At 44.9% G+C, this 27,974-nt stretch overlaps 1 protein-coding gene and 1 non-coding gene across 4 annotated transcripts in view; one reads left to right on the top strand and one right to left on the bottom strand.

The window, feature by feature from the left end:
- The window catches only part of RHBDL2 (rhomboid like 2), a 56,978-nt gene that overhangs the window by 10,432 nt on the left and 18,572 nt on the right, over positions 1 to 27,974 (top strand). Inside the window, exons 1-4 of one of the 3 annotated variants that reach the window (XM_025382182.1) lie at positions 2,471 to 2,589; positions 13,663 to 14,033; positions 17,037 to 17,185; positions 20,981 to 21,093. In XM_025382182.1, coding sequence (XP_025237967.1) covers positions 2,475 to 2,589; positions 13,663 to 14,033; positions 17,037 to 17,185; positions 20,981 to 21,093 — 748 coding nt within the window. In that variant the 5' untranslated portion in view covers positions 2,471 to 2,474. Of the gene's footprint in view, positions 1 to 2,470; positions 2,590 to 6,739; positions 7,297 to 13,662; positions 14,034 to 17,036; positions 17,186 to 20,980; positions 21,094 to 27,974 lie in introns of those variants that run through there. The other 2 variants (XM_025382192.1, XM_025382201.1) reach the window with 2 other exon arrangements.
- Positions 5,036 to 5,146, bottom strand: LOC112615635. Its single transcript, XR_003117430.1, has one exon. It is a non-coding gene; the product is annotated as a U6 spliceosomal RNA (small nuclear RNA).

The following is a 27,974-nucleotide window of genomic DNA, read 5'->3' as shown; positions in this document are numbered from 1 at the left end:
TCAAGGAGGTTCCATTAATAGGTCTGGCACCTTGGTGCTTTTCTTTATTTTCACATGACTTTTTCTTTTTTTTAAATCAGGCAACCTCCTGAGCCGGAGCAGGCTCAGAGAGACTCCTACCTTCGTGCTCTTCTACATGGCCTCTCTCTCCATGTGGGCACCTTGGGCTTCCTCATAGTATGGTGGCCTCCAGATAGTCAACCTTCTTATATGGTGTTAGGCTTCAAAGCGGAAGCATTCCCAAAGGAGCAAAAGTGGAGACTGCATAGCTGTTAAGGCCTGGCGCTGCAAAGTACCCAGCACACCTTCTGCCACGTAGTAATGGTCAAAACCAGTCACAGGGCTGGCCCAGACTTAAGGAGAGGAGAAACAAACCCAAACCGTATCTCTTGGTGAGAGGAATGGAAAATTATATGCTCCATCTTTAGTCTACCATACTTGGCTTCTGGGAACTGAATAGCCCTAACCATGCTGATGGCGCTGACCCACTTTTAAATCTAAACCACAGTATACTATGTTGGAACAATTTATAGGTCTTTGTTCCCCACTGAATAGAGAGGGCCTGGAGAACAGGAGGTGGTTTCTTTTTCTTTCCATTTTTTTTTCCCCATGTGTTTTCAGAATGTAACACATACAAGGCATTCAGGGAATGCTACCATTGGATGCACACATCACATAAGCATTCACTGGTTGTCGAAACATGGTGTATATAAGAATCCCTGGGAGCTGTTAAAAATGCATGCAGATTTCTGAACAAGACCTGAGCCCAGGCCCTCTGAATCCAAATCTCTAGGGCAGAAGTTTTCAGTCTTGGCTGCACATGAAAAGACATGAGTGCCAGGCCTTCACCCCAGAGACCCAGTTTCTGTCGATCTGGGGTGAGCTCAAACACATTTAAGTCTCCTCAGATGATTCTAATGTGAGGCCAGGGTGAAGAACCAGTGCCCTAGGATTAGAACCAGCCATCTCTGCTAACCTCCCCAGATGATTCTGATGCAGGTGGTCCATGACAGGGTGACCAACACCCTTGGCTTGCTCCGATTTTAGCACTAAAAGTCGCACATTCCGAGAAACTCCTAGTCCTGTGCAAGCCAGATGGTTGGTCATTATCAATGGACCACTATTGAAAAAAAATTCTAGATGAGGCAGTGAAAGCCTTTTTTGAAAAATGCTCACAAATATCCATTGAAAGGCATGATTTTGTCTCCTTACTTAAGGGCCTGAGCCAACTGTCCTTGAATTAAGGGGTAAGTGCCTCACGGTCACTGTCTTCCTTCAGCCTTGTGCTCTGGTGTGCTAGGTCTGTTAACTCATGCAAATAATGTGTCTGTCTTTGAGAATTCTTTCAGACTATATCCCTTAGTGCACACACCACAGCTTTGAAAGCCCAATCACAACCAACAAAGATGATGTGTTTAGGATAATACGAGATACAGGATGAAATTCCTATGTCTTCTACACCAGTGTGTATTATTATCACCATCAAAAATACTTATAACAGGGTACACAAATATATGTAATATGTTACATAGCTGTGGGGTGGCCCAGACTCTGGTCTGAGATTCCTGGGTTTGTGCACCAGCTTTGCTGTCACTAGGTATGTAATCATGGATGCCTCTTTTTTGCCCTAGTTGTTCACCTACAAAATGGGAATAATAAAGATGTCTTCTTCACAGAGCAGATGGGAGGATCCAGAAAACAATATAAGCGAAAGTGGTTCTGTAGAGTGAGAAGGCTGAGGTATTATGATGGTCTTTGAATGGGAGGGACTTGAAGAAATGATTCCGTGAGAGGCCCTGCACGTGACTGGGGTTCTCTCTGGTCCCCCTACCCTGAACCATAGCCCACCCGTGAAGTTTCAAGGAAGAAGCTTTTGACACGGAGTGGACCATGGAGAGAGCTCAGGAAGCAGAGTTGTCTACCTTAGTTGCCCTAACTGCTGAGGTCAAGTGTGCTTTGCTTCAGGAGAAAGCAAAGCTTTTGGAAATGGGCGTTTGTGAAGGCATTTTTTGTTTTTAAATCTTTTGCCTATTTATTCCAAGTGTATCCTCAGAAACGTAGCCAAAAGAAAACAACCACAACCACAAACCTGTAATATTGAAAAGCCAGTTCTTAATTTCTGTAGCTAAAAAAGCATCCTTTCAGGCTGTAACCGCAGAGAGATTGCTGCAGGCCTCTGACATAATGACGGTTTGCAGTGTGATGAAGGAGGCTGCTAAGCTCTGTGGCCCAGAGGCCCAATCCTGGCCTCTCCAATTACCCAGGCGCCTAGCAACACCACCAAAAGTCTCCATGCCAGGCCCAGCTGGGCAGCAATTGGCTACACCCAGCACAGCCCACTGCCCAGCCTCCTGAGCTTCCCAGCCACATCAAGGCTGGTCTCAGCCCCGGCAGGGGCCCGCCTGGTACCAACGAATGGGTGGGGCCAGCTGTTTATAAAAAACAATTCAGATATTTAAAAGCTCCCTGTTTGAATGCAGCTAGGCAAGTGGCACAAGCTCACAACTAAAAGTGTCTGCCATGGAAAAGGAGTTGTTGTAAGGGTGTTGGCCTTGCCAGGGCCCTTCCGGGTGAGGCGAAGAAGGGAAGGTGAGCCTAATTTAGTCTTCCGGCTTCTCAAAGAGGCAAATGCTTTTCCCGTCTTGGACGCTTGTGTCCACCTAGAGTCCTCGTGGTAGCAGTGGGGATGGTGGGAATTCCCAGCCCCATCTTCCCCCAGGGGTCATGACCTGCCAAGTCCTCTACAGCTTCCGTTCGGGAATTCCCAGGGACTAGTCTGGGACTGTCTAGGCAGCTGGAGGAAAAAGAGGGAGATAAGAGTACGGGAAAGGATGGGATGACAGTAACCAAAAAGAAGACTCACACTTCTTTTGTTTAATTTTTTTTAAAATTTTTATGTATTTAGTTTTTGGAGACAGGGTTTTGCTCTGTCACCCAGGCTAGAGTGCAAGTGGCACCATTGTAGCTCGCTGCAATCTTGAACTCCCTGTTTCAAGCGATCCTCCTGCCTCAGCCTCCCGAGTACCTGGAAGTGCAGCTGTGCACACCACTGCCCCTGGCAAATTTTAATTTTTAAATTTATTTTTGTAGGGAAAGGCTTTCACTGTGTTGGCCAGGCTGGTCTCAAACTCCTGGCCTCAAGCAATCCTCCCGCCTCTGTCTCTCAAAGTGCTAGGATTACAGGCATGAGCCACCAGGCCTGGCCCATTCTTTCTTATTTAATTTTTTTTTTTTAATGTGGCCAGGGCAGTGGCTCATGCCTGTAATCCCAGCATGCTGGGAGGCCGAGGTGGGCAGATCACCTGAGGTTGGGAGTTCGAGATCAGCCTGACCAACATGGAGAAACCCTGTCTCTACTTAAATACAAAATTAGCTAGGTGTGGTGGCACATGCCTGTAATCCCAGCTAGTCAGGAGGGTGAGGCAGGAGAATCTCTTGAACTTGGGAGGCGGAGGTTTCGGTGAGCCGATATTATGCCATCGCACTCCAGCTTGGGCAACAAGAGCAAAACTCTGTCTCAAAAAAAAAAAAAAAAAGGGCGCGGTGGCTCATGCCTGTAATTCCAGCACTGTGGGAGGCCAAGGGGGGCGGATCATGAAGTCAGGAGATCGAGACCATCCTGGCTAACACGGTGAAACCCTGTCTCTACTGAAAATACAAAACAATTAGCCGGGCATGGTGGCGGGCGTCTGTAGTCCCAGCTACTCGGGAGGCTGAGGCAGGAGAATGGCGTGAACCTGGGAGGGAGAGTTTGCAGTGAGCCGAGATCGCGCCACTGCACTCCAGCCTGGGTGACAGAGCGAGACTCCGTCTCAAAAAAAAGAAAAAAAACCAATTTTACGTTTTAAAATCTTAAATTTATTTATTTATTTTTGAGACAGGATCTTGCTCTGTTGCCAAGGCTGGAGTAAATTTTTATTTTTAACTCTAATCCCATGACAAATAAAGAAGTACCTTTCTATAACACTTGCTGCGTAGAAATCACAGGGGCTGTGGAACATGCGGGGGCTTTGGAGTCAGGCGCCCGGACTCTTGTCCCAGCCTTCCCCTCATTAGCTGTGAGACCTTGAGCAAATTACTTTGGTAACCTGGGTTTCTTTATCCTTAAAATGGGAATGTTATTACCCTGCCTTACAAAGTGGTAAAAATTAATGAAAAGAATGCTCATAAAGTGTTTGGCCTGGAAGTTGGCACACAGTAAGTGTTTATTATTCTAGTAGCTCTTTATTATCTTATTTGATTTTTACCACAATTTTGTAAGATGCTCAGGGCAGAGGTGAGCTCTGTTTTACAGCTGAGGAAACTGAGGCCCAGTGAAAAACTAAATGTGGATGCCAGGAGTAGAATTCAGGTCTTTACAGTGTCAAACACAAGGCAGGCTATTCTTCAAAGGCAGATGGCAAGTCCTTTTTTTGGTAGCCATTGTGACACGGCGGCTTCACAGTGATGGTGCCCTGTGATGGTAGAATGATAATGGAAGGGGTGTGGCCGTGCAGAGGAAAAGTCGGTAGGAGGCTCTTTTCTTTCTTTCTTTTCTTTTTTTTCTTTTTTTTTTTTTTTTGGAGATGGAGTCTCTCTCTGTTACCCAGGTTGGAGTACAGTGGTGGCGCGACCTCAGCTCACCGCAAGCTCCGCCTCCCAGGTTCACGCCATTCTCCTGCCTCAGCCTCCTGAGTAGCTGGGACTACAGGCACCCACCCTCCCACCACTCCCAGCTAATTTTTTGTATTTTTAGTAGAGACAGGGTTTCACCATGTTGGTGAGGCTGGTCTCGATCTCCCGACCTCATGATCCACCTGCCTCGGCCTCCCAAAGTGCTGGGATTACAGGTATGAGCCACCGCGCCTGGCCTGGTAGAAGGCTCTTTTCAACATAAAGTCACACAAAGACTTAGTCAATGTGTGGTTGGAATTCCTCCTTCCCCCTTTTGCCTCCCCTCTTTCTCTCCCTCCTCTCTTTCTCTCCCTCCCTCTTTCCCTCCCTTTCTTCCAGAAGCATTCCTTTTTAAAAAACTGTTTTTTAAATAACTCTGCTGTTTTGTATGGAATGCTTCATGAATTTGCGTGCCATCCTTGTGCAGGGGCCGTGCTCATCTTCCTGTGCGTATCGGTCCAGTTTTTAGTGTATGTGCTGCTGAAGCGAGCACCACAAGCATTCTTTTATTGATTGATTGATTGAGCTAAGGTCTTGCTCTATCACTCAGGATGGAGTGTAGTGCCATGATCTTGGCTCACTGCAACCTCCACCTCCCGGGTTCAAGTGATTCTCCTGCCTCAGCCTCCCTAGTAGCCGGGACTACAGTCACGCATCACCATGCCTGGCCAATTTTTTTTTTTGTATTTTAGTAGAGACGTGGTTTTACCATGTTGGCCAGGCTGGTCTTGAACTCCTGACCTCAGGTGATCCACCCACCTTGGCCTCCCAAAGTGCTAGGATTACAGGCGTGAGCCCTGTACCCGGCCCTGGTTAATTTTTGCTAATTTTTTTGGCAAAGCCAATCTGGGGAACTTCTGGTCTAGTTCACGTTGCAGCTGAGAGAGCTGTGGCTCAGAGCCAGGAAGGAACTTGCCCCGGGTCAAACAGCCAGGAAATGGCAGTCTAGACCAGAAAACACATCTCCTGATTCTGTGCTCCTCTCACTGTGTCTCCCAAACACAGAACAAGAACTGATTTTATTTTTATTTATTTATTTATTTTCTTGAGACGTAGTCTTGCTCTGTTGCCCAGGCTGGGGTGTAGCAGTATGATTTCAGCTCACTGCAACTTCTGCCTCCTAGGTTCAAATGATTCTCCTGCCTCAGCCTCCCCCAGTAGCTGGGATTAAAGGCATCCACCACCTCACCTGGCTAATTTTTGGGTACTTTTAGTAGAGATGGGGTTTTACCATGTGCTAGGCTGGTCTCGAATGCCTGACCTCAGGTGATCCACCCGCCTCGGCCTCTCAAAGTGCTGGGATTACAGACAGGCGTGAGCCACCATGCCCAGTCAAGAACTGAATTTAACTTGCAACAGGAACACTCCAGGTAGAGTTAAGAATTTCTTGGCTATTCATGTGTATTAGTTACGTTATTTTATTTTTTAAAATTTTCTATTTTTGAGACAGGGTCTCTTTCTGTTGCCCAGGCTGCAGTGCAGTGGTATAATCACAGCCCACTGTAGCCTCAACCTCCCAGGTTCAAGCAATCCTCCTACCTCAACCTCCCACGTAGTTGGGGACCACAGGTGCACGGTACTATGCCCAGCTAAATTTTAATTTTTTTTTAGAGACGGGGTTTCACTATGTTGCCCAGGCTGGTCTTGAATTCCTGGGCTCAAGTAATCCTCCCACCTTGGCCTCCCACTGTGCTAGGATTACAGGCATGAGCCACTGTGCCAGCCTAGTCAGCTTTTTTTTTTTTTTTTTGAGACGGAGTTTCGCTGTTGTTGCCCAGGCTGGAGTGCGATGGCGCAATCTCGGCTCACTACAACCTCCGCCTCCTGGGTTCAAGTGATTCTCCTGTCTTCGCCTCCCAAGTAGCTGGGATTATAGGCGCATGCCACCATGCCCAGCTAACTTTTGTATTTTTAGTAGAGACTGGGTTTCATCATATTGGTCAGGCTGGTCTCGAACTCCTGACCTCAGGTGATCCGCCCGCCTCAGCCTCTCAAAGTGCTGGGATTATAGGTGTGAGACACTGTGCCCGGCCCTAGTCAGGTTTTTTAATTGCAAAAGATGGGAACTGATTCTGTCTAATTAAATCAGGAAATGAATTTTATTCAAAGCACATTGAGTAAGTTACAGAATCATTGGAAGGCTGTAGAAACAAGGCTTGGGAAATAAGCAAAAACACGGAGAGACCAGGTACCTAGAATTACAACAAATCCCATCACAGAGCCAGGTAGGTGAGGACAGCCTCAATGCTGCTGCTGCTGAGTGCCCAGTGCTCCTGCCTTCATCACAGCCACAGCTGGCATTGGACGCTGGATGCCATGCTGACCCCAATGGCAAGGCTGTCTGGACACTGGATACTGCTGCCACTGCTGCAACCACTGTAAAGAATTTTTTCCATCCCCACCTCCAGCCTCAGAAATCCTAAGCAAATGCAGCTGGTTGGTCAAGCGTAGGTGACTAGCTGCCTCGGGACATGTGAAAGTGAATATTGGGCATGGTTAATGTCTGTAATGGCAGCCGTTTCCTGCTGTCCACCAGGAGAAGATAAATTCCCCAAGAAAACTGACAAATGACGACTACATACATGTTGTCAAAGAATACACTGAAAGTCCTTGACATTTGCAGATTCAACACTTGCAATTTCGGTAATTTACTAGTTACTCCCAAAGGCCTATTATGAATGAATATGAGTTGAATGATTGGCTTTGCCTGTTAGTGAGCCAGGCCTACCGCTCTGCCTGGACATCTCACATGACTGTTATCCTTTATGTAGTTTGCATGCAGTGATTAAAATATTTGTTTCTTGTTTGCAGAGTAGAAAAGATTCATAAAATAAATCATCCATTGGTGCCAGTGATATAAACAAAGAGAAAGGAGGAGGTATAAGACAGTGACTTTGTTTTTTGGCTACAAATAGAAGTTTTGGATAAACTGGCATGGTGTGTCAAGTTCAGTCGTGTCTAAGATCCCTGGTATCAGTTGTTTAGTGAGTGCATCAGCCAGTGCCAAAGCTACTCATCAAGAAAGAGATTAACCTTTTTTTTTTCTTTTGAGTCAGAGTTTCTGTCGCCCAGGCTGGAGTGCAGTGTCAAAATCTCGGCTCACTGCAACCTCCGCCTCCTACTGCAACCTCCGCCTCCTGGGTTCAAGAGATTCTCCTGTCTCAGCCTCCCAAGTAGCTGGGATTACAGGCGCATGACACCACGGCCGGCTAATTTTTGTATTTTTAGTAGAGGCAGGGTTTCACCATGTTGGCCAGGCTGGTCTTGAATGCCTGACCTCAAGTGATCTGCCCGCCTCGGCCTCCCAAAGTGCTGGGATTACAGGTGTGAGCTACCATGCCCGGCCTGGCTATACTTTACAATGTAATTTTGGGAGGCACTGTGTGGTATGTAGTACATTAGAGCATCTGAAAGGTCTGGAAAAATCTTTTGCAAATGTCAGGAGTCTCCTATGTAAATCTCTTTATAGAAATCTCTTTTCGGCTGGGCATGCTGGTTTACGCCTATAATCCCAGCAGTTTATGAGGCCTAGGTGGATGGATCACTTGAGGTCAGGAGTTCGAGACCAGCCTGACCAACATGGTGAAACCCCATCTCTACTAAAAATACAAAATTAGCCAGGCATGGTGGTGCACACCTGTAACTCCAGCTACTTGGGAGGCTGAGGCAGGAGAATTGCTTGAACCTGGGAGGTAGAGGTTGTGGTGAGCCGAGATTGCGCCATTGCACTCCAGCCTGGGCAACAAGAGCAAAACTCCATCTCAAAAAAAAAAAAAAAGAAAAAAGAAAAAAGAAATGTCTTTTCAACAGTTTTATTTTTTAAAGGTAGTCAACTGTCCTGAGTAAATGAGCACAGTCCTGCCCTTTCAAGTCTTTGGCCAACACACTGGCTCTGTGATTGTTAACAAGTAATGCTTATTCCAGGCAAAGTCAGGAAGTAGGAAAGTTCTTTCTGTGTTTCCTTTTTTTTTTGTTTTTGAGACAGTCTCGCTCTGTCACCCAGGCTGGAGTGCAGTGGGCGATCTCAGCTCACTGCAAGCTCTGCCACCTGGGTTCACGCCATTCTCCTGCCTCAGCCTCCCGAGTAGCTGGGACTACAGGCGCCTGCCACCAGCCTGGCTAATTTTTTTGTATTTTTAATAGAGACGGAGTTTCACTGTGTTAGCCAGGATGGTCTTGATCTCCTGACCTTGTGATCCACCCACCTTGGCCTCCCAAAGTGCTGGGATTACAGGCATGAGCCACCGCACCTGGCCCTGTGTTTCCTTTTAAGAGTACTCGTGACCAGGTGGGATCACTCTGTTTCCTCTTGAGAATACTTGTGGATTACAGGCTCTCTCACACCTGTAATCTCAATGCTTTGAGAGGTCAAGCAGGGAGGATCCCTTGAATTCAAGGGTTTGAGACCAGCTGGACAACATGGGGAGGTCACCATCTCAAAATGATGATAATAATAATAATGATAATAAAGTTAAAAACTTTTTTTGTTTAAAAAAAGAATACTTGGCAACCACGAAGGAAAGGTTTTGCTTACCTTTTGGTTCTTTTTCCCCCCTCCCCAATTCTCAGAACCCATGAAAGGGTTTTGGTTCTTGGTGTGCATAAGGAACATTTCCATTTTTAAACAGAAGGCTAGAGACGTTCTAACAATCTACCTAGTTGTTCCCTACCTGTAGGATGAGAACTTTTCACAGCAGTGCCACCCAGTTTTGATCTGTGTATTTGAGGCCTTTCAAAAAACAGTGGGCAGCAACTTGCTGCAGATAAGAGGTAGGAGGTTTGCTTAGTGAGTAAGAAAACAGAGTCAGCGCAGTAAATCTCCACCCAGTGAATGACACCCAATAAATGAGGACTCAAGTGCCAAGTAAAAGAATGGACAGCTGATGATGCTTGAATATTTATTTGAGACTAGAATGTGTTGTAATCCTTGTTTTGCTTTGAGACTTCTGCTCCATTCAATTGGGCTTCCAAAAATTCTGGTAATCTGAAGTGTGTTTCTAGACACTGTATCCCAAGTTTGACCTATAGAGCCCATGGAGTTTATATACAGGCCACGCCCAAGGAAGGACAAAATTAATGACAACATGACCTTCGATTAGATTTGCTTTATGAGGCCCCGGGGAGGGAAACCTCGGACACAGGAGCTGGTGAATAGATTCCAGCAGTGTAAGGAAGAACTACCCAAGAATTAGAACTGTTAGAAAATACAGCAACCCCACTGAAGTCCATCTAGGTTGTTTATAATCCTTCACTGCTGTGAATAGTTTTGCATGAATAGCCTTGTAATATACCTTTGTGTATGTGCTCAAATACCTTTGAAGGGTGGATTTCTAGAAGTTGGATGGTTCTGTTGAAAGGTATATGCTTTTAATAGTTTATACACATTGGCCAATTGCCTTCCAAAAGGCTGCATTAATTTATACCTCATACATAGCACCCATTGCCACACACCTCATAAATATGGGATATTATTAGTCTTTTTTTGTTTTCTTTTTTTTTGAGATGGAGTTTCACTCCTGTCACCCAGGGTTGAGTGCAATGGCACGATCTCAGCTCACTGAACTCTCCGCCTCCTGGTTTCAAGTGATTCTCCTGCCTCAGCCTCATGAGTAGCTGGGATTACAGATGCTTGCCACCATGCCCAGCTAATTTTTGTATTTTTAATGGAGACAGGTTTCACCATATTGGCCAGGCTGGTCTTGAACTCCTGACTTCAGGTGATCCACCTGAGGCCTCCCAAAGTGCTGGTATCACAGGCATGAGCCACCGTGCCCGGCCTAAGTCTTTTTCATTGTTACCAATATGATAGGTAATATTTCCTCAGAAATTCAGGAGTGGGGCAGAAGATAAATGTGAGTAGGAGAGATAGGGAAATGTCAGAGACTGGAAGGAGCACCTGTGAGCATTATAGCACCAGGTATTGGAGATAAGATAAATCAGAGAGAGGCCCCTGTTCTCAGGAAACAGGGTGGACAGGTATGGAAGTTGGAGGATGATAGTAATTGACTGAAAAGAGAGGTAAAACCAAAATGTTGGCTGGGTGCAGTGGGTCACACTTTTAATCCCAGCACTTTGGGAGGCTGAGGTGGGAGGATCGCTTGAGCCCAGGACTAACCTGGGTAACACAGGAACATCCTATCTCAACAAAATAGAAAAAAATAGCTGGGTGTGGTGGCGTGTGTGCTTGTGGTCCCAGTTACTTGGGAGGCTGAGGTGGGAGGCTCACTTGAGCCTGGGAGGTAGAGGCTGCAATGAGCCGTGATCCTGCCACTGCAATACAGCCTGGGTGACAGAGAGAGACCTTGTCTCAAAAAAGTTAAATAAAAAAACCCCAAATGTTTCTAATTGCTACCAGTGTGCTCATTTAGTGCTAAAGCCTACAGTAGCTAGAACTACATGTCTACTTTACGGCACAAAGCAAGGCAGAAAACAGTCATGCAATGAGTTTTGGCTAAACCGATTGGGTCAACTATCTTTGCAGCACAGCAAATATGTTCAGGCACTAACATGCCTAAAATGGTGGTCCTGAAAATTTCTGGAACTGTTGAAATCCCAAGATAAGGGTAAATGTAATCCTTATTTTTGTAGCTCCTTTTATACAGTTGTATTGTTAACAATGTGGAATTATATTTCCTCATAAAGTGATTATGTATGATATTTAGATTTACAATAAGGTTGATTTGTACAATGTGAACTGTCTCTAATTGAACTTATTTTTTAAATGCTTTAATATTTGTGGTTAAAAGCTGCTGATCTTAAATCCACATTGTAGTTTTGTCAACTATGAGATGGGGCAAAAACTAGAAAAAAATCATCAGTCTTCAAGGGAAATTAATAAAAGAGTTTTATCTATGGACTGAATGTCTGACTCTGGGAGGCGGGTGAGTGGGTGGGTGAAAAGTGCAGGGGAGAGCAAAAGCCTTTATTTTCAGAAAAGTTGCCGGGGAAAAGAAAAATAAGATGTCTCTTCCTCAATTTATTGAATATAACCTATTCTAATGTGAAAAGTTGCCTAATGAGTTTCATTTGAAAATCAGTAGAATTTGATCTGATTCCCAGTAACAGGCAGTGTGAAAACAGGCCCCAGGCTCAGCTCCATCCCTTCCATCTATCCATCCATCCATCTAAAACTCATTCATCCATCTATAGCCAATAACAACTAATAATTATAGGGTGTTTACTACGTGCCAGATACTGTTCTTTTTTTTTTTTTTTTTTCCGAGACAGAGTCTTACCGCGTGGCCCAGTCTAGAGTGCAGTGGTGTGAATTTGGCTCACTGCAACCTCCGCCTCCCAGGTGCAAGTTATTCTCCTGCTTCAGCCTCCCAAATAGTTGGAAGTACAGGCACGTGCCACTATGCCCAGCTGGTTTTTGTATTTTTAGTAGAGACGGGGTTTCACCATGTTGGCCAGGCTAGTCTGAAACTCCTGAGCTCAAGTGATGGGATCACAGGCTAAGCCACCATGCCTAGCCCAGATACTGCCCAGATACTGTTCTAAGTGCTTTATTGCATTATCTCAAGTAAGCTTCCCAGCGATGTTATGAGGCAAGTGCTATCATTATTCCCAGTTTAAAATGGAATCTGAGGGTTTCCCGATAAGTTAAACATAGAATTAATTACCATATGACCCAGCAATTCCACTCATAGGTATATGCTCCCCCTCAAACTGGAAACAGATGTTTAAAGAAAACTTGTTCCGGGCGCGGTGGCTCACGCCTGTAATCTCAGCACTTTGGGAGGCCGAGACGGGCGGATCACGAGGCCAGGAGATGGAGACCATCCTGGCTAATATGGTGAAACTCCGTCTCTACTAAAAATACAAAAAAAAGAAAAAAAAATTAGCCGGGCGTGGTGGCAGGTGCCTGTGTTCCCAGCTACTTGGGAGCCTGAGGAAGGAGAATCGCTTGAACCCAGGAGGTGGAGGTTGCAGTGAGCCGAGATCATGCCACTGCCCTCCAGCCTGGGTTACAGAGCAAGACTCTGTCTCAAAAAAAAGAATTACTGTACGACTACACATAACATAAAATTTACCATCTTATCCATTTTAAAGTGAACAATTCAGTGGCATTTAGCACATTCACAGTGTTGGGCAACCACCATGTCGGCCTAGTTCCAGAACATTCTCCTCATTCACAAAAGAAAACTCTGTGCCTCTTAAGCTGCCATTTCCCATTTTCCCCTCACCGCAACCCCTAGAACTATCCATCTACCTCCTGTCTCTACAAATTTGCCTATTCTGGGCATTTCCTGTCAATGTAATCACACACGAGGTATCCTTCTGTGTCTGGCCTCCTTCACCTGGCATGATGATTTCAAAGNAAAGAAAGAAAGAAAGAAAGAAAACTTGTACAGGGATGTTCATTCACAATAGCCAAAAGGTGGAAACAACCCAAATGTCCATAAACAGATGAGTGGATAAACAAAATGTGGCATGTCTATATAACGCAACAGCATTCAGCCATAAAAAAAGGACATTCTAGGCCGGGTGTAGTGGCTCATGCCTGTAATCCCAGCACTTTGGGAGGCTGAGGCGGGTGGATCACTTCAGGTCAGGAGTTCAAGACCAGCCTGGCCAACATTGTGAAATCCTGTTTCTACTGAAAATACAAAAATTAGCCAGGGAGGGTGAAGCAGAAGAATTGCTTGAACCCAAGAGGCGGAGGTTGCAGTGAACTGAGATCTCGCCATTGCACTCCAGCCTGGGCCAAAGAGCAAAATGACTCAAAAAAAAAAAAAAAAAAATTAAATGGCAAAAATGGTAAATTTTATGTTATGTGTATTTCACCACAATTTAAGAAATATGTAATTTGAGGCTTGGAGAATTTAATTAAGTGATTTATCTGATGTTAACTGACAGCTGATACGTGGTAGACCTGTGTTTTAATCTCAGTCATCTGGCTCTTTGGCTCATGCTTTTTATAACAATTACAGGGAAAACTTTATTTTGGGCCATTTAGGAGGTTTAGATCATTTTGATCATCTTCAGCTGTCTTCTCTTTACATGCAGGAAAGGCCTTGGAAAGCAGTGGTTGTGCCAGACAGCCCAGGGAAGAGCCACAGCCTGAGGACCTAGGGCCACCTGCTGTTCCCTGGGATTCATGTCCTTCTGGGGTGGAGGGAGAACCCAGGACAATGGCTGCTGTTCATGATCTGGAGATGGAGAGCATGAATCTGAATATGGGGAGAGAGATGAAGGAAGAGCTGGAGGAAGAGGAGAAAATGAGAGAGAATGGGGGAGGTAAAGATCGTGCCAAGAGTAGAAAGGTCCACAGGATCGTCTCAAAATGGATGCTGCCCGAAAAGGCCCGAGGAACATACTTGGAGAGAGCTAACTGCTTCCCGCCCCCTGTGTTCATCATCTCCATCAGCCTGGCCGAGGTGAATGGGGAGTAGGGTGGGCAATGGGGTAAGTGGCACAGGGGAGTTGCAAACAAACTAGGGGTCAGATCTAGATCTAGAGAAGAGACTGGGAACGTGTGAGAGAGCTCGGCGGGGATGGGGACAGCACATACCTCACCTCTGCCTCCACCCTCCCCACAGCTGCCTTTGAGGCTTTCCCTATACTCACGGTCACTGCCAACCCAGGTGGAGTTTCCTTTGTCAGACAAAGCTGCCCAGCTGTGGCTGCAGTTTCAGTGGCTTCCTTTCATTTTAGCCGTGAGGTCTTTAGGGACCAAATCATCCTGGGGTTGCACATAGGCTTTCTCTCATGAACCGATTGAGACTGGTTGGTAAGGCCTTTCTGGGACCCCAGGTTTAGAACTATTATAGAATGCTTCTGAATTTCAGTGGGAAAAAACCGGGATCCTTTAACAATGTCTACTTCAGGCAATATGTGATGTGTTTTCAGGCTCTGATCTAGCCAGTCCTCTTGTTTTCCAGAAAAGACTGCAAGTCTCAGAGAGGTGGGATGACTTTCCCAAGGTCACATCATAGTCACTGGGCCAGGATGAGGCTCCCCTGAACCTCATGGCACCTAGGTTTTTCCCCCACACTTGATGTCCTATAAAGGAACACGTGATGTCCTAACACTTGATGTCCCCACACTTGATGTCCTATAAAGGAATTGGCCAACCGTGGCTGCCTGTGGAGTGGGACTTCAGGGGCATTAGGCAGTTCCTAATGGAACCCTTTTAGTTCCCACTGATGCACTGATGCCTCAGCTTCCTTTTCACAAACCGTATTCGTCAAGAGTTCTTCAGAAAAACAGAGTCAATAGGTGTGTGTGTCCTGGGGGAAGAGAGATTGATATTTATTTCAAGGAATTAGCTCAAATGATTATGGAGACTTGGCAGGTTCAAAATCTTCAGGGAAGGCTGGCAGGCTGGAGGCCCAGGGAAGACTTGCCATTCAAGTCCAAAGATAGAGTTCTGCTGGCAGAACTCCCTTTCCTAACAGAGGACAGTCTTTTCTCTAGCAAGGCCTTCAACTGACTAGACAAGGCTCACCCATTGTATGGTGGGAAATTGGCTTTACTCAAAGACTACTGATTTAAATATTAGTGTAAACCGTACCCTCACAAAAACACCTAGGATAATGTTTAAGCAAATGTCCGGGTAGCATAGCCTAGCTAAGTTGACACATAAAATTAACCGTTGCAGGGACCAAGCCTCTTATGGCTCAGATAAAGGTAAGGCTAAGGTGTAAGCGTCCTAGGAGATGCTGTGGTCAAGTCTGTTTTGGTTGAAAGGGCACAGTTCTAATTGTTTTCACAGGATTTTATTGTGAGACTGCTTGCAACTGGGAAGTCTTCGGATCTGAGGCGTCTGTATCTGCTTTTTCTGCTTCTCCCTTCTGTTATCCTTCCGGCCTATGAGTTGTCTTGTGTTCCAATCAGCTGTGTGTGTGTCTGTTCCAGGTGAATGGGGAAGAATGAGATAAGCTCTTGTGGTACAAATCACAATTGCCTAGATAGTGAGTGCTATGGAGGAGGGTGGTTTGCCACAGGAGGCTCATGGAGCAGGTGCTGAGACACCTGCCTCTCACAGAAAGACCAATTTTTAAATTAAACATTTTCAAATAAACTTTTAGATAAAATAGAAAGTTCCTGTATGCTCCTCACCCAGTTTCTCCCATTGTTTATATCCTACATTTCCATAGTACATTGCATTGTTTTTCTTTTTTTTTTCAAACCCAGGATAATCTCTGTATATAGTACATTACATTTCCATAGTGTGTGTGTGTGTGTGTGTGTGTGTGTGTGTATATATATATGTATTTTTTTTTTTTTTTAATTTGAGACAGAGTTGCTCTGTTGCCCAGCCTGGAATGCCAGTGGCGTGATCTCAGCTCACTGCAACCTCTGACTCTCAGGGTCAAGTGATTCTCCTGACTCAGCCTCCCAAGCAGCTGTGATTACAGGTGTGCACCACCACACCTGGCTAGTTTTTTTTTTTTTTGTATTTTTAGTAGAGATGTGGTTTCACCATGTTGGCCAGGCTGGTCTTGAACTCCTGACCTCAGATGATCCGCCTGCCTCAGCCTCCCAAAGGGCTGGGATTATAGGCATGAGCCACTGCACCTGGCCCCATAGTACATTTGTCAAAACTAAGAAAGTGCCATTGGCATATTCCTAACTAAACTCCAGATTTATCTGGATTTTTACCAATTTCTCCATTAATGGCCTCTTTCTGTTCCTCTGGTACCCACTGCATTTAGCTGTCATGTCTCCCAGGCTCCTCTGATCTATGTATGGCAGCTTCTCAGTCTGTTTTTCATGACTCTGATAGTCTTGAGGGGGACTGGCTAGGGATCCTGTAGAATGTCCCCCAGCTGGGGTTTGACTGATGCTTTTCTCATGATTTAACTGGAGTTATGAGTTTGGGCGAAGAATACCATGGAGGTGAAGGGCTCTTCCCATCACATAGCCTCAGAAAGTTGAGGACATCACATGGCATCACTGGGACATTCACCTCCATCCCTTGGTTAAGGGAGGGTTTGCCAGGTCTCTCCCCTTGCAAGTGATTATTTTTCCCTTTCCCTGCTCTATTATTCGGAAGCCAGCATTGACCTACTTTCATAGGAAGTTGTAAATGAAAGATCAGTTGGTGTGACGATGAGGGCAGTGGGTATTTAAGAGTGAGAGGGTAGTAGAGAACGTAGTGCCAGAGAGCAGGGGGTCCAAGAGCAGGGCAAAAGGGGTTCAGAAAGTCTTCCTTACAATATGAGCTAGCACTGCTCCCAACCATCGGAGGAAGTGGGGTATGGTGGAAACCATCACAGCGGGGGATGGTGAAGAAGTGTATTTCATGTCATCTTCTGGCTCTGTGGTGTGGCCCACTTGAGAGCTGAATCATCTGAAACAGTTACTGCCCATGGGCCTGAATGGGGCCCCTCTCTGGAGACAGTGTGGTTAACACTCATGTCTGCTCCCTCCGTCAGCTGGCAGTGTTTATTTACTATGCTGTGTGGAAGCCTCAGAAACAGTGGATCACCTTGGACACAGGCATCTTGGAGAGTCCCTTTATCTACAGTCCTGAGAAGAGGGAGGAAGCCTGGAGGTTTATCTCATACATGCTGGTACATGCTGGGTAAGCAATGACAGTTAAGCCCCTGGTATCATAGTTGATTATATCATTGTAACCTCCAACATTTGTTGAGTGCTTTATTATTGGTAAGGCACTTTCATGTCTGTAATCTTCACAGCAACCCTAAGGAGTAGGTATTGCTCCCGCTGTTTTATGTCTGAGACTTGGAAGATGTAGTCATGAAGGCTGAGGTGGGCAGATCACACGAGGTCAGGAATTCGCGAGCAGCCTGGCTGATATAGTGAAACCCCATCTCTATTAAAAATAAAAAAATTATCCAGGCATGGTGGTGCATACCTGTAGTCCCAGGAGGCCGAGGTGGAAGAATTGCTTGAACCTGGGAGGCAGAGGTTGCAGTGAGCCAAGATCGTGCCACTGCACTCCAGGCTGGGGGACAAGAGCAAGACTCCATCTCAAAAAAAAAAAAAAAAAAAAGGGTGTAGTCACTTGCTCCAAGTCACACAGCTAAGTTGCAGAGCTAGGACCTCAGCTCACTAGTGCTAACTCTAAGGCCAGTATATCTTTTTTTTTTTTTTTTTTGAGATGGAGTCTCACTCTTGTCGCCTTGCTGGAGTACAGTGGGGCGATCTCTGCTCACTGCAACCTCCGCCTCCTGGGTTGAAGCGATTCTCCTGCCTCAGCCTCCTGAGTAGCTGGGATTACAGGCACCCACCACCAGGCCGGGCTAATTTTTATACTTTTAGTATAGACAGGGTTTCACCATGTTGGCTAGGCTAGTCTCGAACTCTGACCTCAGGTGATCCATCTGCCTCGGCCTCCCAAAGTGCTGGGATTACAGGTATGAGCCACTGTGCCCATAAGGCCAGTATACTTTATATTGCATTATAACTGCCCAATATTAGTATTTATTTAGGAATATTAATGAGAAGAGACCAAATCATTGCAAAACCAAAAGCATGTTCCCCTAGTTGTCTAATGTTGTTAAATATACTCTTTAGGCTATGAAAATGGTGGTGCTGAGTCACCAGTCTCCTCCTCCACTACCATACATCAAACAAAATTTAGTTCATGGCCGGGCACAGTGGCTCACGCCTGTAATCCCAGCACTTTGGGAGGCCAAGGCGGGTAGATCACCTGAGGTCAGGAGTTTGAGACCAACCTGACCAATATGATAAAACCCCGTGTATACTAAAAATACAAAAACTAGCTGAGTGTGGTGGCGTGTGCCTGTAATCCCAGCTACTCAGGAGGCTGAGACAGGAAAATTGCTTGAACCCAGGAGGTGGAGGTTGCAGTAAGCTGAAATCACGCCACTGCACTCTAGAGTAGGTGATACAGCGAGACTCTCTCTCAAAAATAAAATAAAATAAATTTAGTTCATGAACATATTGATGAGTGTATGATACTGTTATTCATCTGGAATAATACTGGTAATAGGAGATGCAGTGACCGCCATTTAGTTTTGCCTATAGTTTCTTTTCTTTTTTTTTTTTTGAGACGGAGTCTAGTTTTGTCACCAGGCCGGAGTGTGGTGGTGCAATCTCGGCTCACTGCAACCTCTGGCTCCCTGGTTTAAGCCATTCTTAAACCAGGCTGGAGTGCAGTGGTGTGAACCGAGATCACGCCACTGCACTCCAGCCTGGGTGATAGCACGAGACTCCATCTCAAAAATAAATAAATAATAAAATAAAAATAAAATAAATAAATAAATAAAATAGAAAGGATGACACTTTTGCTTAGTGGTTAAATAGGCATCAGGACACATCACTCAGAGGCTTGACAAATCAGGGGCAAAATCACCAATTGCTCAGTTTCCATTTAACGAGTATATCCTGAGCCAACATGGCTCCTGCACACAAGGACTTTAAGATGATAAGAGGGAACATGTCAGTTAAATAGCTATGTAAGGCAGTGCAGTATTATAGTATATAGTAGGCTGGGTACAATATACCTCATAAGGTTGTTGTGATTAAATGAGACAATGGCTATAGTTTTCACTGTGCCTAACACATAGTAAGGCACTTAAAAAAAATTTGCGGCCAGGAGCAGTGACTCACACCAATAATCCCAGCACTTTTGGAGGCTGAGATGGGTGGATTGCTTGAGCCCAGGAGTTCAAAACTAGTCTGGGTGACATGGTGAAACCCCCATCTCTCCAAAAAAAAAAAAAAAAAAAAAAAATTAGTTGGGCACAGGGTGTGTGCCTGTAGTCCCAGCTACTGGGGAGGCTGAGGTGGGACAATTAAGGAATCCTCAGGCCCAGGAGACGGAAATGTAGTGAGTCAAAGTCGAGACACTGCATTCTAGCTTAGGTGAAGGCAGTGAAACTCTGTCTCAAAAAAAAAAAAAAAAGAAAAGTCCAGGTGCGGTGGCTCACACCTGTAATCCCAGCACTTTGGGAGGCCGAGGCGGGTGGATCATGAGGTCAGGAGTTCGAGACCAGCCTGGCCAATATGGTGAAACTCTGTCTCCACTAAAAATACAAAAATTAGCTGGGCATAGTGGCGCATGGGCAGAGGTTGCAGTGAGCTGGGATTGTGCCACTGCACTCCAGCGTGGGTGACAGAGCACACTCCGCCTCAAAAAAAAAATTTTCTTTTTTGCAAGGCTGTGTAGGACATACCATGTATAGAATTATATAAATTAGGAATGTTTTGGATGCAAGTACCAAAAATATCTAACAAGGCCTTAAACAGAGGTTATTTTTTTCCCATATAAGATGCCCAGAGAGGCCAGGCATGGTGGCTTATGCCTGTAATCCCAGCACTTTCCCAGGCCAAAGTGGGTGGATCACCCGAGGTCAGGAGTTCAAGACCAACTTGGCCAACATGGTGAAACACTGTCTCTACTTGAAATACAAAAATCGGCGAGGCGCGGTGGCTCATGCCTGTAATCCCAGCACTGTGGGAGGCTGAGGCAGGTGGATCACTGAGGTCAGGAGTTCGAGACCAGCCTGACCAACATGGTGAAACCTCATCTCTACTAAAAATACAAAAATTAGGCCAGGCACGGTGGCTCACTACTGTAATCCCAGCCTTTGGGAGGCCAAGGCAGGCAGATCACCTGAGGTCAGGAGTTCGAGACCAGCCTGATCAACATGGAGAAACCCTGTCTCTATTAAAAATGCAAAATTAGCTGGGTGTGGTAGCGCATGCCTGTAATCACAGCTACTCAGGAGGCTGGGGCAGGAGAATCGCTTGAACTTGGGAGGCAGAGGTTGCAGTGAGCCGTGATCATACCATTGCACTTCAGCCTGGGCAACAAGAGATAAACTCCATCTCAAAAAAAAAAAAAAAAAGAAAAGAAAAGAAAAGAAAAAAATAAGCTGGGCGTGGTTGCAGCCACCTGTAATCTCAGCTACTAGGGAGGCTGAAGCAGGAGAATCGCTTGAACCTGGGAGGTGGAGGTTGCAGTGAGCCAAGATCATGCCATTGCACTCCAGCTTGGGCAACAAGAGATAAACTCCGTCTCAAAAAAAGAAAAGAAAAAAAAAATTAGCCAGGAGTGGAGTGGTGGCATATGCCTGTAATCCCAGCTACTTGGGAGGCTGAGGCATGAGAATTACTTGAACCCTTGAGGCAGAGGTTGTGGTGAGCAGAGATTGCACCACTGCACTCCTGGCTGGGAGACACAGCAAGACTGTCACACACACACACACACACACACGCACAGAAAAAAGAAAAAGAAAAAGAGTTGTCTGCTAAGAAAAATTAGAAAATGGAATTCTAGTTAAGCAAGTCCTTAACTAGAGAAAACACATGAAAGTCTGTTCATCTCCCAGGGAAATAACTGCTGGGTTTAGTCATAATATGTAACAACTGTTGTTTGTCTTTGCAGAGTTCAGCACATCTTGGGGAATCTTTGTATGCAGCTTGTTTTGGGTATTCCATTGGAAATGGTCCACAAAGGCCTCCGTGTGGGGCTGGTGTACCTGGCAGGAGTGATTGCAGGTCAGTGTTCTGAGGTAACACAGAATCAATACCTCTGGGCTCTCAGGATTACAAGCAAAAGACAACACACTTATAGTAGGCTTCTTTAAGTCAGGATTTATTGCACTCCTCATATGTGCTAGGAACACACTAAGCCTTAGAGATCATTGAATTAGAGAGACTATCGGCAAGCAAAGACAAGTCATTGTGTCTGTCCTCAGGTATCTCACACTAAACACAGGGTTTTGCATAATTCAAATTGCAAGTATGCCAGGTGCTCCTGCCTGTAATCCCAGCACTTTGGGAGGCTGAGGAGGGTGGATCACTTGAGGCCAGGAGTTCGAGACCAGCCTGGCCAATATGGTGAAACCCTGTCTCTACCAAAAATACAAAAATTAGCTGGGCGTGGTGGCTCACTCCTGTAATCCCAGCTACTCAGGGGGCTGAGGCACCAGAATCGCTTGAACCTAGCGGGTGGAGATTACAGTGCGCCAAGATTGTGCCACTGCACTCCACACTCCAGCCTGGGCAACAGAGCGATACTCTGTCTCAAAAAGAAAAAAAAAAGAAAAAGAATAAAGAAAACTGCAAGTAGTTTGGTGTATAGGTACGTATTTGAGTAAAGGCCTAAAGCCAGATCATGAAGGCCCTTATATGTCAGACTAATGATTTTGAGAAGAAGCATGATCAGATTTGCATTTAAGAAAGACAACTTTAAGAGAATGTAGAGAATAACCAAAGGGGCTCTAAGACTGGGTAGGTACAAGCAGCATATGTTAGTGATCTCTAAAACTGGGTGCGCCTAAGATGATCCATTATGGCATGGGAAGAAAATATTAGAACTCCCATCCATCCATTTGTTTATTTATTGGAAGCATTTTTTAAATTAAACTTTTAATTTTGAGATAATTATAGATTTACATGCAGTTGTTAGAAATAATGCCTAGAGGTCTTATGTACCCTTTAAACCAGCGATCCTCAATGGTGACATCTTGCAAAACATTAGTACTGTATCACAACTAGGACACCCACGTTGATATAGTCAGGGTACAAAACATTTTCAAACCATATGGATCCCTCATGATGTCTTTTTATAGCTATACCGTTTTCTGTCCCACCCTCCTTTACCTCTGGCAACTACGAATCTGTTCTCCATTTCTATAATTTTGTCATCTGAAGAATATTGTATAAATGGAATAATCCAGTATATACCCTTGAGGGATTGATTTTCTTCACTCAGCATAATTCTCCAGGGATTCATCTAGGTTGTTGTATATGTCAATAGTTTATTGCTTTTTATTGCCCAGTATTTATTCCATAAAATGGGTATAGCATCGCTTGTTTAACCATTCACTCAATGAAGGTCATCTGCGTTGTTTGCAGCTTTTGGCTATTAGGAATGACACCACTCTAAACACCTGTGTATACGTTTTTATGAACACAAGTATGGGGTTTTGTGAACAGAGTTTTCATTCTCTAAGATAAATGTCCAAAGGCATAGTTGTTGGATCACATGATAGTGGCAGATTTTATTTTTAAATTTTATTTTATTTTATTTATTTATTTTGAGATAGTGGCAGATTTTATTTTTAAATTTTATTTTATTTTATTTATTTATTTTGAGATAAGAGTCTCGCCCTGTCACCCAGGCTGGAGTGCAATGGCGTGCTCTCGGCTCACTGCAACCTCCACTTCCCAGATTCAAACGATTCTCCCGCCTCAGCCTCCCGAGTAGCTGGGATTACAGGTGCCCGCCACCACACCCAGCTAACTTTTGTATTTTTAGTAGAGATGGGGTTTCATCATGTTGGCCAGGCTAGTCTCGAACTCCTGACCTTGTGATCCACCCACCTCGGCCTCTCAAAGTGCTGGGATTACAGGTGAATTTTTAAAGAGAATTCTTTAGATAGTAAACATTTAAAGAATATTTTCTAGAATGTCTCTCCCATTTTACATTCACCCTAGCAATGCCTAAATTATTCACATTCAGCATTTGATGTTGTCATGATTTGTTATTTTACCTGTGTTCATGATCTGGAAGGGGGGAAGGGAAGTGCTGGGTAGAGGAGGGCATAGTGCCTGGCTGGGGCTCCACCTTCAGGCCTGTGCCCACGGACCTACATGAGGATAGACATTTTTGTTTTCCTGCCCAAATGTTGCATTCCCCAATACCACCCTGACTTGCCATGCACCCATCCTGTGCCTATAAAAACCCTGAGACCCTAGCTGGCAGACACACAAGTGGCTGGATGTGGAGAGGAACACATCGGCAGAAGATGACAGGACAGACGCCAGCAGGCCAGCAGGCCACTGACCAGCAGAAGGATGCGGAGTTTGGCTGGGGCAGTCAGAGGAGATCCTGGGCTGCCACGTGGCCTGACTCCAGGGGAAAACCATCTCCCTTCTGGCTCCCCCATCTGCTGAGAGCTACTTCCACTCAATAAAACCTTGTACTCATTCTCCAAGCCCACACGTGATCCATCCAATTCTTCCTGTACACCAAGGCAAGAACCCTGGGATTACAGAAAGCTCTCTGACCTGGAAATAAGGCAGAAGTAAACTGAGCTGACTAACAGAAGCCACCTACGGACGCCTAAACTAAAAGAGTACCCTGTAACATGTGCCCACTGGGGCTTCAGCTGTAAATTCAACCCTAGACACTGCCATGGGGTCAGAGCCCCACAGCCTGCCCATCTGAATACTCCCCCAAAGGTCTGAGCAGCGGGGCACTGAAGAAGCGAACCACACTCCCATCGCACACCCTGCAAGGAGAACGAGGGAACTTTTCCCATTTCACTCCTAAGTGGGTAGTGATATCTGATCATGGTCTTTTTTTGGTTTGTTTATTTTGAGACAGAGTTTCACTCTTGTTGCCCAGGCTGGAGTGCAGTGGTGCGATCTCAGCTCAGAGCAACCTCCACCTTCCGGGTTCAAGTGATTCTCCTGCCTCAGCCTCCCGAGTAGCTGGGATTACTCGTGCACCATCACACCTGGCTAATTTTGTATTTTTAGTAGAGACGAGGTTTGTCCATGTTGGTCAGGCTGGTTTCAAACTCCTGACCTCAGGTGATCCGCCTGCCTTGGCCTCCCAAAGTGCTGGGATTACAGGCGTGAGCCACTGCGCCCAGCTGATCATGGTCTTAATTTGCATTTCCTAATGGCTAATGATGTTGAATATCTTTTTTTTTTTTTTTCAAATTTGGAGGGACATTCTGAGAGGCATTGTTGAATATCTTTTTATGTGCTTATCTGTCATCTGTCTGTCTTCTTTAGTGAAATGTCTCTTCATGTTTTTTGCCCATTTTCTGACTTTTTTTTAACTGTTGAATTGTGAGGGTTGTGTGTATATTCTAGATGCTAGCCCTTAGCTGAATATGTAGTTTATAAATATTTTCACCCAGTCTGTAGCTTGTCTTTTTATCCTCTTACCAAGGTCTTTCAGAGAATATGAATTTTAAATTTTCATGAAGTCTAACATCAATTTTTCCATTTATGAATGGTGCTTTTGGGGTTATGTCTTAAAAACTTTTCACTGAACCTTAAGTCCTGAAGATTTTTTCCAATGTTATCTTCTAAAAGTTATAGTTTTATGCTTTACATTTATTTATTTGTTTGTTCACTTTTAGAGACAGGGTCTCACTTGGTTGCCTAGGCTGGAATGCAGTACCATCATAGGTTACGGCAGCCTGCAGCCTCGAACTCCTGTGCTCAAGTGATCCTCCGGCTTTGGCCTCCTAAAGTGTTGGGATTACAGGCATGAGCCACTGCACCAGGCCTTATGCTTTACTTTTTTTTCCTTTAATTTTATTTATTTATTTTGAGACAGAGTTCCGCTCTTGTCACCCAGGCTGGAGTGCAATAGTGTGATCTCGGCTCACTGCAACCTTCACCTCCCAGGTTCAAGCAATTCTCCAGCCTCAGCCTCCTGAGTAGCTGGGATTACAGGCGCCCACCAACACGCCTGGCTAATTTTTGTATTTTTAGTGGAGACGGGGTTTTGCCATGTTGGCCAGGCTAGTCTCGAACTCCTGACCTCAGGTAATCTGCCCACCTTGGCCTCCCAAGTGCTGGGATTATAGACGTGAGCGACCATGTCTGGCCTTTACTTTTAAATATGCAACCCATTTTGAGTTTGAGGTCTGTTTTGTTTGTTTGGCCTGAAGATATCCAGTTATGCTAGAACAATTCCTTGAAGGGACTTTTTCCTCCTTCATTGAATTGCTTTTGCACCATTATAAAAAAATCAGTTGCCTGTAGTTATGTGGGGGCTATTCTGGGTTCTTTTTATTCTATCAATCTCTATGTCTATCCCTCCACCAAAACTACATAGGCTTGCTTACTGTAGCTATATAATAAGTTTTGAAATGAGAATGATTCCTCCCACTTTATTCTTTAATTCCTTTGCCTTTCCATATAAGCATTAGAATAATTCTGTTTATAGCTATAGAAATTCTTGTTGGAATTTTGATAGGAGTTGCTTTAAATCTGTACATCAATTTGGGGAGAACTGATATATTTTCTATATTGAGTGTTTCAATCTATGAAGAGTGTCTTTTATTTATATCTCCTAAATGGTGTTGTATTTTAAATTTCAGTGTCCATATGTTCATTGCTAGTATACAGAAACACAATTGATTTGTGCATATTATTCTTTTTTTTTTTTTGAGATGGAGTCTCACTCTGTCGGCCAGGCTGGAGTGCAGTGGCGCGATCTCCGCTCACTGCAAGCTCTGCCTCCCAGGATCACGCCATTCTCCTGCCTCAGCCACCCGAGTAGCTGGGACTACAGGCACCTGTCACCACACCTGGCTAATTTTTTGTAGTTTTAGTAGAGACAGGGTTTCACTGTGTTAGCCAGGATGGTCTTGATCTCCTGACCCGTGATCCGCCCACCTCGGCCTTCCAAAGTGTTGGGATTATAGGCATGAGCCACCACACCCGGCCTGTGCATGTTATTTCTTATAGCTTGCAACCTTGCTGAACTCACTTAGTAGTAGGGTTTTTGTTTTGTTTTAGATTCCTTGGGATTTTTCATGTCATCTGCAAATCATCATGTCATCTATAAATAGGGACAGTTTATTTCTTCCTTTCCAATCTGTATGCCTTTTGTTTCTTTTTCTTGCCTTATTGTGTTGGCTAGCACTTCAAGCACTATGCTGATTAAGAGTGAAGAGAACAGATGTTCTTGCCTTGTTTCCAAACTTAGGCAGAAAGCAATTAGTCTTTCGCCACAAAGTGTAATGTTAGCTGTAAGTTTGTTTTTTGGGGGGGTTGGAGTCTAACACTGTTGCCCGAGCTGGAGTGCAATGGAGTGATCTCGGCTCACTGCAACCTTTGCCTCCTGGATTCAAGCAATTCTCCTGCTCCAGACTCCCAAGTAGCCGGGATTACAGGTGCCCGCCACCATGCCTGGCTAATTTTTTTGTATTTTTAGTAGAGACAGGGTTTCATTATGTTTGCCAGGCTGGTCTCAAACTCCTGACCTCATGATCCACCTGTCTTGGCCTCCCAAAGTGCTGGGATTAGAGGCGTGAGCAACCATGCCCAGCCTGAGCCACTGTGCCCAGTCGTTTTTGTTTCTTTTATCTTGAGACAGTCTCTGTCACCCAGGCTGGAGTGAAGTGGCATGATCTTGGCTCACTGCAACCTCCACCTCCCAGGTTCAAGCAATTCTTGTGCCTCAGCCTCCGAGTACTTGGGATTACAGGCATGCAGTACCACACCCAGTTAATGTTTTTTGTATTTTTTTTTTTTTTTTTTTGAGACGGAGTCTTGCTCTGTGCCCCAGGCTGGAGTGCAGTGGCGCGATCTCGGCTCACTGCAAGCTCCGCCCCCCCGGGTTCACGCCATTCTCCTGCCTCAGCCTCCCAAGTAGCTGGGACTACAGGCGCCCACCACCTCGCCTGGCTAATTTTCTTGTATTTTTAGTAGAGACGGGGTTTCACCGTGTTAGCCAGGATGGTCTCGATCTCCTGACCTCGTGATCCGCCCGTCTCGGCCTCCCAAAGTGCTGGGATTACAGGCGTGAGCCACCGCACCCGGCCGTTTTTTGTATTTTTAGTAGAGATGGAGTTTCACTATGTTGGTCAGACTGGTCTCGAACTCCTGACCTCGTGATTCACCCACCTTGGCCTCCCAAAGTGCTGGGATTACAGGCATGAGCCACCACGCCCAGCCCGTATCAAATAATTTTTACCTAACACAAAATCACCAAGATTTCTTCTATGTTCTTTCCTAGAAGTTTTATTTTTAGGCTTTCCATTTAGGTGTATCGTCTGGTTTTTTGTTTTGCAAGGAAAGGACTGAAGTCATGTGGATGTCTGTTCTAACATCATTTGTTGAAAAGACAGTCCTTTTTCCATTGAATTGCTTTAGTATCTTTGTTGAAAATACGAATTGCTTTTGTATCTTTGTTGAAGTCGTTGTTTGTATATATGAGTGTGTTAATCTCTGGAGGTTCTATTCTGTTCCACTTATGTATTTGTATATCTTTACACCAATACCACATATCTTGGTTACTGTAGTTTTCATGACTTGTTAGTCATGAAATCAGGAAGGGCTACCACTCCAACTTTACTCTTTTTCACAATTTTTGTGGTTATTCTAAATCCTTTGCATTTCCATATAACTTAGTTTGTCAGTTTCTAAAAAAAAAAAATCTGCTGGGATTTGGATTGCATTGAATCTATAGATCAACTTGGGGAAAACTGACATTTTAACAGTATTGAATCTTCCAACCCATGTTGAACAAGGTATACCTTTCTATTTATTTCGGTCTTTCAAAATTCCTCTCAGCATGTTTTTCAGTTTTCAGTGTTTATGTCTTGCAGAACTTTTGGTCAGATTTATCTCTATATATGTCATATTTTTGACATATTACAAATGGTAATGTTTTTAAAATT

The sequence above is a fragment of the Theropithecus gelada genome, chromosome 1, assembly GCF_003255815.1.
Source record: "Theropithecus gelada isolate Dixy chromosome 1, Tgel_1.0, whole genome shotgun sequence".
NCBI lineage: Eukaryota > Metazoa > Chordata > Mammalia > Primates > Cercopithecidae > Theropithecus > Theropithecus gelada.
This window is presented reverse-complemented; position numbering and strand designations above follow the sequence as displayed.